General features: G+C 34.9%; 2 protein-coding genes across 2 annotated transcripts in view; both read right to left on the bottom strand.

Moving 5' to 3' along the window:
- LOC137425102 (protein sidekick-2-like) overlaps positions 1-14,291 on the bottom strand; it is a 547,704-nt gene that overhangs the window by 125,307 nt on the left and 408,106 nt on the right. Inside the window, 1 exon segment of the mRNA XM_078772524.1 lies at positions 13,318-13,416. Within this exon segment, the coding sequence (XP_078628650.1) occupies positions 13,318-13,416 (99 nt within the window).
- RPL38 (ribosomal protein L38) overlaps positions 1-14,291 on the bottom strand; it is a 275,214-nt gene that overhangs the window by 160,931 nt on the left and 99,992 nt on the right. The gene's annotated exons all lie outside the window — the stretch shown is intronic.

Below are 14,291 nucleotides of genomic sequence, written 5' to 3'. Positions count from 1 at the left end.
ACGTCAAAGGGGACAATGCAGGACAAAGGGGACAATGCAGGACAAAGGAGACGGTACACATTGGCATTAATTAGAAGGAAATTAGGAGACAATGGTAAAATCAGCACAGTATATGGGACTGGACCGTGCTTTAAAAATTTCTTTATTCACATGCAGCCTGTGTCTATTTGGCTGTATAATTTTCTGGGGGTGTGGCTGTGCTGCTGATGCAGTGTCCCATCACCAGCTAGCTGGTACTCATTTTGCCAATCTCGGAAAGATGACAGGCTGAATCGACCCGCCTGGTGTTAATTCAACAGTGCAACAGGGGCTTGAACTCAAGACCCTTGGATCTTAAGCCAGCTACCTTAACCGTTAAACCAACACCTGTAGTCCGGCAGCCAAACTTGGGTTTTTGGCCCAACCTTGCACGGGAGTACCTGCAATTTTCTTTTTCAGATTATGCATCTATGGACCCTCCATATCAAGATTCCGAGTGATGCCAAGCTGGCATCATTGAGCATTTTGAGAAAATGGCCGTTTGCATGGCAACCTTTACTAAAATCGAAAAATACAAAAACTCAAATATCTCAGGATGTAGATGAGCGATTTTCACAATTTTGGTGTCTAAACATATATTTGAGAGGATGGTCTATCGGATTGGGGTCATGACCTTGATGTTTCAAAGTCAAGGTCATTGCGAAAATCCAAGGTCAAACTAAAAAATTGATTTATTTTCTAGTAAATTGCCGTGAAATAGCGATTATTGGCTCCGAAGATTAAAACAGACCTTCGGCGAATCCTGACAAATTCAAGGGTTGTTTCATTTAGCTGCGAAATCACATTTCACATTGTAAGCCATTTTATAAATGCCAACTTTGTCATTATTGCCTAGCCTATGTTCCTATGGCGCTCCTATGGCGAGGCCTACTTTCATGTAATAATAATAATAATAATAATAATAATGCATTTATTTTATATAGCGCTTTTCAGGAAGCCCAAAGACGCTTTGACAGAGTGCAAAACATAATGCATAGCAAAACATAAAGACAATTGCAAAAAAAGAAGAATCAATAGGGAAATATTCAAAGCACAAAGGAGGGAGAAGGAGAGGAGATAGTCAGGGGTTAGATGCTGTGGGTTAAATGTTGAATGCAGTGTTGAACAGGTGGGTCTTGAGTGATGTTTTGAATGTGGTGAGTGAGGAGGAGTCTCTGATGGTTCTCTGACGAGTTCCAGAGGGTGGGAGCAGCGATGGAGAAGGCCCTGTCCCCCCAGGATCTCAATTTGGTCCGGGTGGGGGGGGGGGGGGGGGGGGTCAGGAGGTTGGTACCAGCAGAGCGGAGGTTGCGGGTGGGAGTGTGTCTGGAGAGGAGGTCAGCCAGGTAGGATGGGGCCAGGTTATGGAGGGCTTTGTAGGTCAAGAGGAGGATTTTGTACTGGATTCTCTGGGAGATGGGGAGCCAGTGAAGCTTGTAAAGGACGGGGGTGATGTGGTCACGGGTCCGGGAATGGGTGTAATGTAATGTAATGTAATGGGTGTAATGTAATGCGATGTAACATTTTAATTTCATCTCATTATTTACTAACGTTGGCCTTAGCCTAGGCCTAGGCCTAGAGACCTTCTACCTCGATAGGCCTAGAGCCGTGTTTCAGGAAGAAGAAGTCAAGAACACACATTCGACAGAAGTCAGTCATTATGTTGACTGGTGTGTCAAACTGTGTGGGTTTGGTAAATTACGGCTTGTGATTTGTGACAACATTCAACGACAACCACTCCGATTTATTTCAGAGACAACATCAGACGGGAGGGAAAACAAAAACCCCAAGTTTTCTGGGACTTAGTCGATCGTGTGGGAGAGCGCCGCCCCCCACCCCAGCGATCGTAACACATATATTGTTAATGCCATAAATTATGATATTGGCATATGTCTAACGCTCTGTCTCTCTTTTCTTTTCAGATGTGAATCGTGGAGGAATGTGTATTTTCCAAGGTGAATTCTTGCGGAAATCCGAGGAAGCCATTGTCTGATGCGACACCGCGGAGAATTGCTTCTATCGTCAATGCTAGTAGGATCAGGGATGATGGACTATATTGTTACCTGGAAGGAGAACTGGCTACAGATCAGAACTTCAGTGTGAAGTTCCATAGAGACTGTGTCTTTTTCTGTCTTTTACGCCTGGCAGCAGTGTGCTGAAGAAGTCAAGCAGTGTGTCGCTTACATATTATTCGGCTATGTCTGCATTCATCCCGCACTGATAGCTATCCTTGTTTAAGGGAAGTGATTTCAGTTCTTGTTGTACATGCTTTGCAAGCCTACCGATAGAAAGTTCAATATCACCCTCATCCTCACTAGCTACCACTTTGAAGACTTCTTGAGCTCTACTACGAAACGCGAGAATACTTGCACAGCCTGCTGCTCTGAGAACAAGAAGCTCGTCGCCGAAGTGGTTTGACAAGTCAGAGATCAGCGTCCTTCTGGAAAGAACTTTCCCCCCAAAATGTTTGTATAGTTCATAAGTATCGATGGAATTTCTCATTTGCATTTTGTCCTCATTTATGGCTTTTACAACCTTATAGAATGCCTCGTCATTGCTGTCAGATTCCTGGGCTTCACTACTACTTGAAGCGGCAAATTGGGCAGCCCTTGGAGCCATAAATGTTGTTCTGCAATCAAAATGGTAAGGCCCCCTTTACACAGCACGGAGATTGTTGGGTGACCATTGAGCGATCAAAAATTGGCCCGATCTCTCAACGATCTCCTAAGCCTCGAAAAAGCCGTTTCTGTGTAAATGTTTGGGAGATCCTTGTGCGCTCGTTGTTCAGTTCTTGTTCAGTTCTTGTTCTTGTTCTTGTGTTCTTCAGCAAGTCTACAGAGAGAATGAAAAATAGGGGGTTTAGCACCCGTATTCATAGCCCCCAATGCCGCACTTCTCATCACCACGGCAATCTCTCCCCAATCTCTCAACAATATCTTAAGCGGAAAATGATCGCCCAATGATCTCTTAGCAATCTCCGCCCCGGTCTTTCAATGAACTCTATTGGTCTTTCATCGAACGCTCAGCGATCCCTCACTGATCACTCAGCCATCTCTACCTTCGGGGTGGAAAAATTTGGCGTTCATTGAAAGATTGCTGAGAGATCATTGGGAGATCGATGAGATCGTTGAGCACTCCTTGAGCGTTCGTTGAGCGTTCGTTGAGAGATCGCTTCCCTTGGCGATCATTGAGAGATTGATTTGGACCGAGTCAAAACTTTGAGGAGACCGTGGCGACCGTGGAGATCACTGGAAGATCATTGAGAGATCTTAGCGATCGCTGGGCGCTCATTGAGATTTTTTCATCACTCAACGATCGCCACCCCTGTGTAAAGGGGGCAGAACGTCCATCGGCTGCATGCAAGTCATTAACAGCTCCCTCTACTCGCAAACGGACCTCACCAGCTAACCTATCTCCGCGTGAATCACAGGTATCTAAGATAATGTCTTTGAACGTTTTTTGTGCACCGCGTTCTGCTGTTCGACACAGCACAACACGTCTCCAGCGAGAGGGATTTTTATTGTCCTTTTCAAGTTCACAAACCTTACCACAAAAGATACAATGACGGAGAAAGTCAAACGGAAGAAGTTCAGATCGCCTCAGCCTTTTTGCATCATGACTGGATGAGTGTGCAGAAACAGCCCTCTTAGGCAATCTCTCGAGGTGATGTTTTGATGTATATGTTGATATACAGTCTCTATGGAACTTCACGCTGCAGTTCGGATCTGTAGCCACTTCTCCTTCCAGGTGACAATATAGTCCATCATCCCTGATCCTACTAGCATTGACGATAGAAGCAATTCACCGGGGTGTCGCATCAGACAATGGCTTCCTCGGATTTCCGCAAGAATTCACCTTGGAAAAGACACATTCCTCCATGATTCACATCAGAAAAGAAAAGAGAGACAGAGCGTTAGACATATGCCAATATCATAATTTATGGTATGAACAATATATGTGTTACGATCGTGGGGGTGGGGGGCGGCACTCTCCCACACGATCGACTAAGTCCCAGAAAACTTGGAGTTTTTGTTTTCACTCCCGTCTGATGTTGCCTCTGAAATAAATCGGAGTGGTTGTCGTTGAATGTTGTCACAAATCACAAACCGTAATTTACCAAACCCACACAGTTTGACACACCAGTCAACATAATGACTGACTTCTGTCGAATGTGTGTTCTTGACTTCTTCTTCCTGAAACACGGCTCTAGGCCTATCGAGGTAGAAGGTCTCTAGGCCTAGGCCTAGGCTAAGGCCAACATTAGTAAATAATGAGATGAAATAGAAATGTTACATGAAAGTAGGCCTCGCCATAGGAACATAGACGGTCTATAGGCTAGGCAATAATGAGAAAGTTGGCATTTATAAAATGGCTTACAATGTGAAATGTGATTTCGCAGCTAAATGAAACAACCCTTGAATTTGTCAGGATTCGCCGAAGGTCTGTTTTAATCTTCGGAGCAAATAATCGCTATTTCACGGCAATTTACTAGAAAATAAATCAATTTTTTAGTTTGACATTGGATTTTCGCAATGACCTTGACTTTGAAACATCAAGGTCATGACCCCAATCGATAGACCATCCTCTCAAATATATGTTTAGACACCAAAATTGTGAAAATCGCTCATCTACATCCTGAGATATTTGAGTTTTTGTATTTTTCGATTTTAGTAATGGTTGCCATGGAAACGGGCCATTTTCTCAAAATGCTCAATGATGCCAGCTTGGCATCACTCGGAATCTTGATATGGAGGGTCCATAGTTGCACAATCTGAAAAAAAAATTGTAGGTACTCCCGTGCAAGGTTCACCCCTCGGGCTGCTGGACTACAGGCTTTGGAATGTGGTATCCCAGAAAGAAGAGGATTGTGCTCATGCAGGATCAATATGGGTAATACTAAACACCGCTGGGAGGGGGGAGGGGATTAGAATGGGCGGGTTCGAAGGATGTAGGTCCCTGCACATAGAGAGCCCCGACATGCCGAATCCGGGCGTTTCCGGGTGGTGTTCGTGTGTTTATTTAATTTCCGTTCAATGCGATACGCTCGACAAATTCTTAACTTGAAGGGAATTTCAAAATTTAAACAACGGAATTGAGCTTAACAGCAGTTCCAACTGCTAAAAAAGTGTTCATTTGCTAAAAACGTTTTTCCGGACGTCTCCGGACGGTGTTTAGTATGACCGATTAATATCCAATAGGCACTCTCACTGGTTTATTCATGAAATTTTGCAGGCAACTACTTAATGAGAAATTTAAGATGAGCACCCTTATTTTCATTTTTTGTTGTTTCACTTTTGTTTGATTGAACACTTTAGAATTATTATCCAAAATCGATCCTGTGTAGGATTTATTAATTATTAGGAATTATTATCTAAAATAGATAATGTGTAGGAATTATGAATTACTAGCCGAAAGCACCCGGCGTTGCCCGGGTTCTTTTTGAATGAATTTAATCTTCTGTACATACAGTCACGTGAAAAAGTAAGTACACCCCATGTAAAGTTTTGGCTTTATCAACATATTTCAACATACAGCTATTTGATCTTCATTTCAACAATATTGATAGATAAACGTGATATAATATAACAAATATCATGAAACATTTACATTTTGTAGTCCATTGTATAATTTAAATAAACATAAATGCAAATTTCGCATGTGGAAAAAATAAGTACACCCCTGCATTTATCACTACTTCAAATACCTAAAATTAGAATCAGGTGTACCAGCTCAGATGCAAATGATTAGAAATCGTTAGAGAGGATCTTGGAGGAACCTGTCTTATTTAAACCTCAGACATTTAGTTTGGTTTGCTCTTTGTTGTTGAAGTGTGCGGCGTCACCATGCCTAGACCAGAAGAGCTCTCTGAGGCCTTCAGAAAGAAGGTTATAGATGCCTACGAGTCTGGGAAGCGATTTAAAAAGATCTCCAAACAATTTGAAATCAATCATTCGACTGTCCGGAAGATCATCTACAAGTGGAGAAGATTCCAAACAATTGCCAACTTGTTCAGGCCAGGCCGCCCCAGCAAGTTCAGCCCGAGAGCAGACCGCAAGATGCTGAAAGAAGTATCTAAGAACCCCAGAATGTCATCACGGGACCTACAGGTAGCTCTTGCCACTGTTGATGTCAAAGTGCACGAGTCTACCATTAGAAAGAGGTTGCACAAATTTGATCTACATGGGAGGTGTGCCAGGTGGAAACCTTTGTTGTCCAGAAAGAACATAAGGGCAAGACTAAAGTTTGCCAATGAACACCTCGGCAAAGACCAGCACCAGCACTTCTGCAACAATGTGCTCTGGACAGATGAGTCAAAGGTAGAGCTATTTGGCCACAGTAGCAGAAGACATGTTTGGCAAAAACCAAAGACAGCATTTGACCACAAGAACCTGATACCAACTGTAAAGCATGGTGGTGGAAATATTATGGTTTGGGGCAGCTTTGCTGCATCAGGGCCTGGGCAGCTCACCACATAGAATCCACTATGAATTCTTCATTGTACCAGAGGGTCCTTGAGGATAATGTGAGGCCATCTGTCGAAAAGTTGAAGCTGAACCGAAGGTGGACCTTGCAACATGACAATGACCCTCAACATACCAGTAAATCCACCAAGGAATGGCTGAAAAGAAAGAAATGGAGGGTTCTGGAATGGCCAAGTCAAAGCCCGGATCTAAATCCCATCGAGATGTTGTGTGGGGATTTGAAACGAGCTGTGCATGCAAGTAAACCCCTCAAACATCGCACAGCTGAAAGAATTCTGCATGGAGGAGTGGGCAAAAATTTATCTCAGTCGATGTCAGAAACTGGTAGACAGTTATCAGAAATGCCTACTTGAGGTTATTTCTGCCAAAGGAGGCAATACCACCTATTAGAGGCAAGGGTGTACTTACTTTTTCCACATGCGAAATTTGCATTTATGTTTATTTAAATTATACAATGGACTACAAAATGTAAATGTTTCATGATATGTGTTATATTATATCACCTTTATCTATAAATATTGTTGAAATGAAGATCAAATAGCTGTATGTTGAAATATGTTGAAAAAGTCAAAACTTTACATGGGGTGTACTTACTTTTTCACGTGACTGTCGGTCTGACGCGAGCCCAGTATCAGTTTGTGCTCAACGATTCCTTGTTCTTTCTTCTGTCGGGCCCTGCAAGAGAGAATTTTGAAAGCATGTGTTGCAATCAGTCAGATATTCCTATTAAGTGCATAAGTTGTACTTCAAGAGAATTTTGAAAGAAGAAGAAGATTTATTGCGAAATGGGCCCGGCCCGGCCGAGGTAGGCGTCGACCGGTCTCACCACCTAGCTTATAACCTTCCCGGGGCCCGCCCCGACATTTTTTGTATCAGAGGTTTCCTCCTATCTTTCACGGTTCAGGAGATTAGCTTGTGCAGACAAACAAACAAAAACTTTCTTTTATAATATAGAGAGATTAGGAATTATTATGTAAAATAGATCATGCGCAGGAATGATTAATTATTAGGAATTATTATCTAAAATAGATCCTGTGTAGGATTTCTTAATTATTAGGAATTATTATGTAAAATAGATCATGTGTTGGAATTATGAATTATTAAGAATTATTATGTAAAATAGATCCTGTGTAGGAATGATTAATTATTCGGAATTATTACCTAAAATGGATCCTGTGTAGGAATGATTAATTACTAGGAATTATTATCTAAAATAGATCCTGTGTAGGATTTATTAATTATTAGGAATTATTATGTAAAATAGATCCTGTGTAGGAATGATTAATTATTAGGAATTATTATCTGAAATAGATCCTGTGTTGGATTTATTAATTATTTGGAATTATTAACTAAAATAGATCCTGTGTAGGATTTAATAATTATTAGGAATTATTATCTAAAATAGATCCTGTGTAGGATTTATTAATTATTAGGAATTATTATGTAAAATAGATCCTGTGTAGGAATGATTAATTATTAGGAATTATTAAGTAAAATAGATCCTGTGTAGGATTTATTAATTATTAGGAATTATTATGTAAAATAGATCCTGGTAGGAATGATTAATTATTAGGAATTATTATGTAAAATAGATCATGTGTAGGAATGATTAATTATTAGGAATTATTATCTAAAATAGATCCTGTGTAGGATTTATTAATTATTAGGAATTATTATGTAAAATAGATCCTGTGTAGGAATGATTAATTATGAGGAATTATTGTCTAAAATAGATCCTGTGTAGGATTTATTAATTATTAGGAATTATTATCTAAAATAGATCCTGTGTAGGAATGATTAATTATGAGGAATTATTGTCTAAAATAGATCCTGTGTAGGATTTATTAATTATTAGGAATTATTATCTAAAATAGATCCTGTGTCGGATTTATTAATTATTAGGAATTATTATCTAAAATAGATCCTGTGTAGGATTTCTTAATTATTAGGAATTATTATGTAAAATAGATCATGTGTTGGAATTATGAATTATTAAGAATTATTATGTAAAATAGATCCTGTGTAGGAATGATTAATTATTCGGAATTATTACCGAAAATGGATCCTGTGTAGGAATGATTAATTACTAGGAATTATTATCTAAAATAGATCCTGTGTAGGAATGATTAATTATTAGGAATTATTATCTAAAATAGATCCTGTGTAGGATTTATTAATTATTAGGAATTATTATGTAAAATAGATCCTGTGTAGGAATGATTAATTATTAGGAATTATTATCTGAAATAGATCCTGTGTAGGATTTATTAATTATTTGGAATTATTATCTAAAATAGATCCTGTGTAGGATTTATTAATTATTAGGAATTATTATCTAAAATAGATCCTGTGTAGGATTTATTAATTATTAGGAATTATTATGTAAAATAGATCATGTGTTGGAATTATGAATTATTAAGAATTATTATGTAAAATAGATCCTGTGTAGGAATGATTAATTATTCGGAATTATTACCGAAAATGGATCCTGTGTAGGAATGATTAATTACTAGGAATTATTATCTAAAATAGATCCTGTGTAGGAATGATTAATTATTAGGAATTATTATCTAAAATAGATCCTGTGTAGGATTTATTAATTATTAGGAATTATTATGTAAAATAGATCCTGTGTAGGAATGATTAATTATTAGGAATTATTATCTGAAATAGATCCTGTGTAGGATTTATTAATTATTTGGAATTATTATCTAAAATAGATCCTGTGTAGGATTTATTAATTATTAGGAATTATTATCTAAAATAGATCCTGTGTAGGATTTCTTAATTATTAGGAATTATTATGTAAAATAGATCATGTGTTGGAATTATGAATTATTAAGAATTATTATGTAAAATAGATCCTGTGTAGGAATGATTAATTATTCGGAATTATTACCGAAAATGGATCCTGTGTAGGAATGATTAATTACTAGGAATTATTATCTAAAATAGATCCTGTGTAGGAATGATTAATTATTAGGAATTATTATCTAAAATAGATCCTGTGTAGGATTTATTAATTATTAGGAATTATTATGTAAAATAGATCCTGTGTAGGAATGATTAATTATTAGGAATTATTATCTGAAATAGATCCTGTGTAGGATTTATTAATTATTTGGAATTATTATCTAAAATAGATCCTGTGTAGGATTTATTAATTATTAGGAATTATTATCTAAAATAGATCCTGTGTAGGATTTATTAATTATTAGGAATTATTATGTAAAATAGATCATGTGTTGGAATTATGAATTATTAAGAATTATTATGTAAAATAGATCCTGTGTAGGAATGATTAATTATTCGGAATTATTACCGAAAATGGATCCTGTGTAGGAATGATTAATTACTAGGAATTATTATCTAAAATAGATCCTGTGTAGGAATGATTAATTATTAGGAATTATTATCTAAAATAGATCCTGTGTAGGATTTATTAATTATTAGGAATTATTATGTAAAATAGATCCTGTGTAGGAATGATTAATTATTAGGAATTATTATCTGAAATAGATCCTGTGTAGGATTTATTAATTATTTGGAATTATTATCTAAAATAGATCCTGTGTAGGATTTATTAATTATTAGGAATTATTATCTAAAATAGATCCTGTGTAGGATTTATTAATTATTAGGAATTATTATGTAAAATAGATCCTGTGTAGGAATGATTAATTATGAGGAATTATTAAGTAAAATAGATCCTGTGTAGGATTTATTAATTATTAGGAATTATTATGTAAAATAGATCCTGGTAGGAATGATTAATTATTAGGAATTATTATGTAAAATAGATCATGTGTAGGAATGATTAATTATTAGGAATTATTATCTAAAATAGATCCTGTGTAGGATTTATTAATTATTAGGAATTATTATGTAAAATAGATCCAGTGTAGGAATGATTAATTATGAGGAATTATTGTCTAAAATAGATCCTGTGTAGGATTTATTAATTATTAGGAATTATTATCTAAAATAGATCCTGTGTAGGAATGATTAATTATGAGGAATTATTGTCTAAAATAGATCCTGTGTAGGATTTATTAATTATTAGGAATTATTAAGTAAAATAGATCCTGTGTAGGATTTATTAGTTATGAGGAATTATTATGTAAAATAGATCCTGTGTAGGATTTATTAATTATTAGGAATTATTATGTGAAATAGATCCTGTGTAGGAATGATTAATTATTAGGAATTATGATGTAAAATAGATCCTGTGTAGGATTTATTACTTATTAGGAATTATTACGTAAAATAGATCCTGTGTAGGAATGATTAATTATTAGGAATTATTATGTAAAATAGATCATGTGTAGGAATGATTAATTATTAGGAATTATTATGTAAAATAGATCATGTGTAGGAATGATTAATTATTAGGAATTATTAAGTAAAATAGATCCTGTGTAGGAATGATTAATTATGAGGAATTATTATCTAAAATAGATCCTGTGTAGGATTTATTCATTATTAGGAATTATTACGTAAAATAGATCCTGTGTAGGAATGATTAATTATTAGGAATTATTATGTAAAATAGATCATGTGTAGGAATGATTAATTATTAGGAATTATTAAGTAAAATAGATCCTGTGTAGGAATGATTAATTATGAGGAATTATTATCTAAAATAGATCCTGTGTAGGATTTATTAATTATTAGGAATTATTATGTAAAATAGATCCTGTGTAGGAATGATTAATTATGAGGAATTATTGTCTAAAATAGATCCTGTGTAGGATTTATTAATTATTAGGAATTATTAAGTAAAATAGATCCTGTGTAGGATTTATTAGTTATTAGGAATTATTATGTAAAATAGATCCTGTGTAGGATTTATTAATTATTAGGAATTATTATGTGAAATAGATCCTGTGTAGGAATGATTAATTATGAGGAATTATTGTCTAAAATAGATCATGTGTAGGATTTATTAATTATTAGGAATTATTAAGTAAAATAGATCCTGTGTAGGATTTATTAATTATTAGGAATTATTATGTAAAATAGATCTTGTGTAGGAATGATTAATTATTATGTAAAATAGATCATGTGTAGGAATTATGAATTATTAAGAATTATTATGTAAAATAGATCATGTGTAGGAATTATGAATTATTAAGAATTATTATGTAAAATAGATCCTGTGTAGGAATGATTAATTATTAGGAATTATTATCTAAAATAGATACTGTGTAGGAATGATTAATTATTAGGAATTATTATGTAAAATAGATCCTGTGTAGGATTTATTAATTATTAGGAATTATTATGTAAAATAGATCCTGTGTCAGAATGATTAATTATTAGGAATTATTATCTACAATAGATCCTGTGTAGGAATGATTAATTATTAGGAATTATTATCTAAAATAGATCCTGTGTAGGATTTATTAATTATTAGGAATTATTATGTAAAATAGATCCTGTGTAGGAATGATTAATTATGAGGAATTATTGTCTAAAATAGATCCTGTGGAGGATTTATTAATTATTAGGAATTATTAAGTAAAATAGATCCTGTGTAGGATTTATTAGTTATTAGGAATTATTATGTAAAATAGATCCTGTGTAGGAATGATTAATTATTATGAATTATTATGTAAAATAGATCCTGTGTAGGATTTATTAATTTTTAGGAATTATTATCTAAAATAGATCATGTGTAGGAATTATGAATTATTAGGAATTATTATCTAAAATAGATCATGTGTAGGAATTATGAATTATTAGGAATTATTATCTAAAATAGATCCTGTTTAGGATTTATTAATTATTAGGAATTATTATCTAAAATAGATCATGTCTAGGAATTATGAATTATTAGGAATTATTATCTAAAATAGATCATGTGTAGGAATGATTAATTATTAGGAATTATTATCCAAAATAGATCCTGTGTAAGAATTATGAATTATTAGGAATTATTATCTAAAATAGATCCTGTTTAGGATTTATTAATTATTAGGAATTATTATCCAAAATAGATCATGTGTAGGAATTATTAATTATTAGGAATTATTATGTAAAATAGATCCTGTGTAGGATTTATTAATTATTAGGAATTATTATGTAAAATAGATCCTGTGTAGGATTTATTAATTATTAGGAATTATTATCTAAAATAGATCCTGTGTAGGAATGATTAATTATTAGGAAATATTATCTAAAATAGATCATGTGTAGGAATTATGAATTATTTGGAATTATGATCTAAAATAGATAATGTGTAGGAATTATGAATTATTTGGAATTATTATCTAAAATAGATCATGTGTCGGAATGATTAATTATTAGGAATTATTATCCAAAATAGATCCTGTGTAGGAATGATTAATTATTAGGAATTATTATCCAAAATAGATAATGTGTAGGAATTATTAATTATTAGGAATTATTATCTAAAATAGATCATGTGTAGGAATGATTAATTATTAGGAATTATTGTCCAAAATAGATCCTGTGTAGGAATGATTAATTATTAGGAATTATTATCCAAAATAGATAATGTGTAGGAATTATGAATTATTTGGAATTATTATCTAAAATAGACCATGTGTAGGAATGATTAATTATTCGGAATTATTATCCAAAATAGATCCTGTGTAGGAATTATTAATTATTAGGAATTATTATCTTAAAGTAATTAAAAGATCCTGTGTATTTATCAGGATAAAAAAACCCCACTGCAACAAAGCCACTTCCACCAGCAGAAGTAGCATTCCCACTGCCATTAACTTATCGAGGCCACCTCCAGCATGTTCTCTGACTCCCTTAAATCTAATCACCCTCACCTTCCACTCACCCAGGATTTGGCCGTTTGGCTGCGGTGGTGGTTGCCAGGCCAAGCGCACTGCATGGCTGCTCACCTCTGGAAACCACACAGCACCAGGATGCCCCGGCACTGAAAAAACAAGAGCGATAGTCTAACAATGGCATAGCAGGGTTTGTTTGATACCTTAGTTGGAGAGGAAAGTATGAGCTGGGTGTGGATACCAGTTATCAGTTAGCAAATAATGTAAGTGTTAGATTTTTTTGACTTTAGGCATGGACAGCCGGTTTGTGAATGACTTGGGTAAAAAAAATAAATGGCGAATGGCAAAGGATGAACCAATAAATTCCACATTCTTGAGCCAGCTGCAGTCGAACGTTAAGCATTTCATTTTTTAAATTTATATATATACAGAGTCGAGGCTCGTGTAAGAGCCAAAAGTGTAAAGGCAAGTTTGACGTGTAAAGGCATTGACAGCAGGTTCGTGAAGGACTTGCACAAAAAACGTACCCAGTCTTAAAGTTGCTAGTCAATGGCGAAACTGCAAATGGGGAATCCTTGTATGTCACGGATGAAAACCCTTACGTCATTTCCTCATTCCGCTTTAAACTCAATATCTCTAGCTTTTCATTGCAAACAGCATAATTCATCATTGCAATCACAAATAAATACTATAGTGCTCATATATAATGTTAAAATCAAGGTTGTATAAAAATATTATCAAACCAGCAACCATCGTCATCTAATCACTTCCGGATTCGCGAGCAAGTTCCGTGTCAATCACATTTCAAAATAATAATTGCATTGAGAATTTTCTGAAACCTCCTACCTACCTTACAACACCCGCTGGGAATCCAAAATGTTTCACAGAAGGTTATATTTCCTTTTAGTAAAATACAACAACAACAACAACATGCATTTTAAGGCCATTTTCCCTGCTGGAGCGGGGGTTAGCCTCGCGGTAAAATATGCAACTGTAATGGTTACTAAACACTGCCCTCCTGTCA

Source organism: Myxine glutinosa, chromosome 1, assembly GCF_964187855.1.
Source record: "Myxine glutinosa chromosome 1, kmMyxGlut1.1, whole genome shotgun sequence".
Taxonomy (NCBI): Eukaryota; Metazoa; Chordata; class Myxini; order Myxiniformes; family Myxinidae; genus Myxine; species Myxine glutinosa.
The sequence above is the reverse complement of the archived record's forward strand: the minus strand, read 5'-3'. Positions and strand labels throughout refer to the sequence as shown.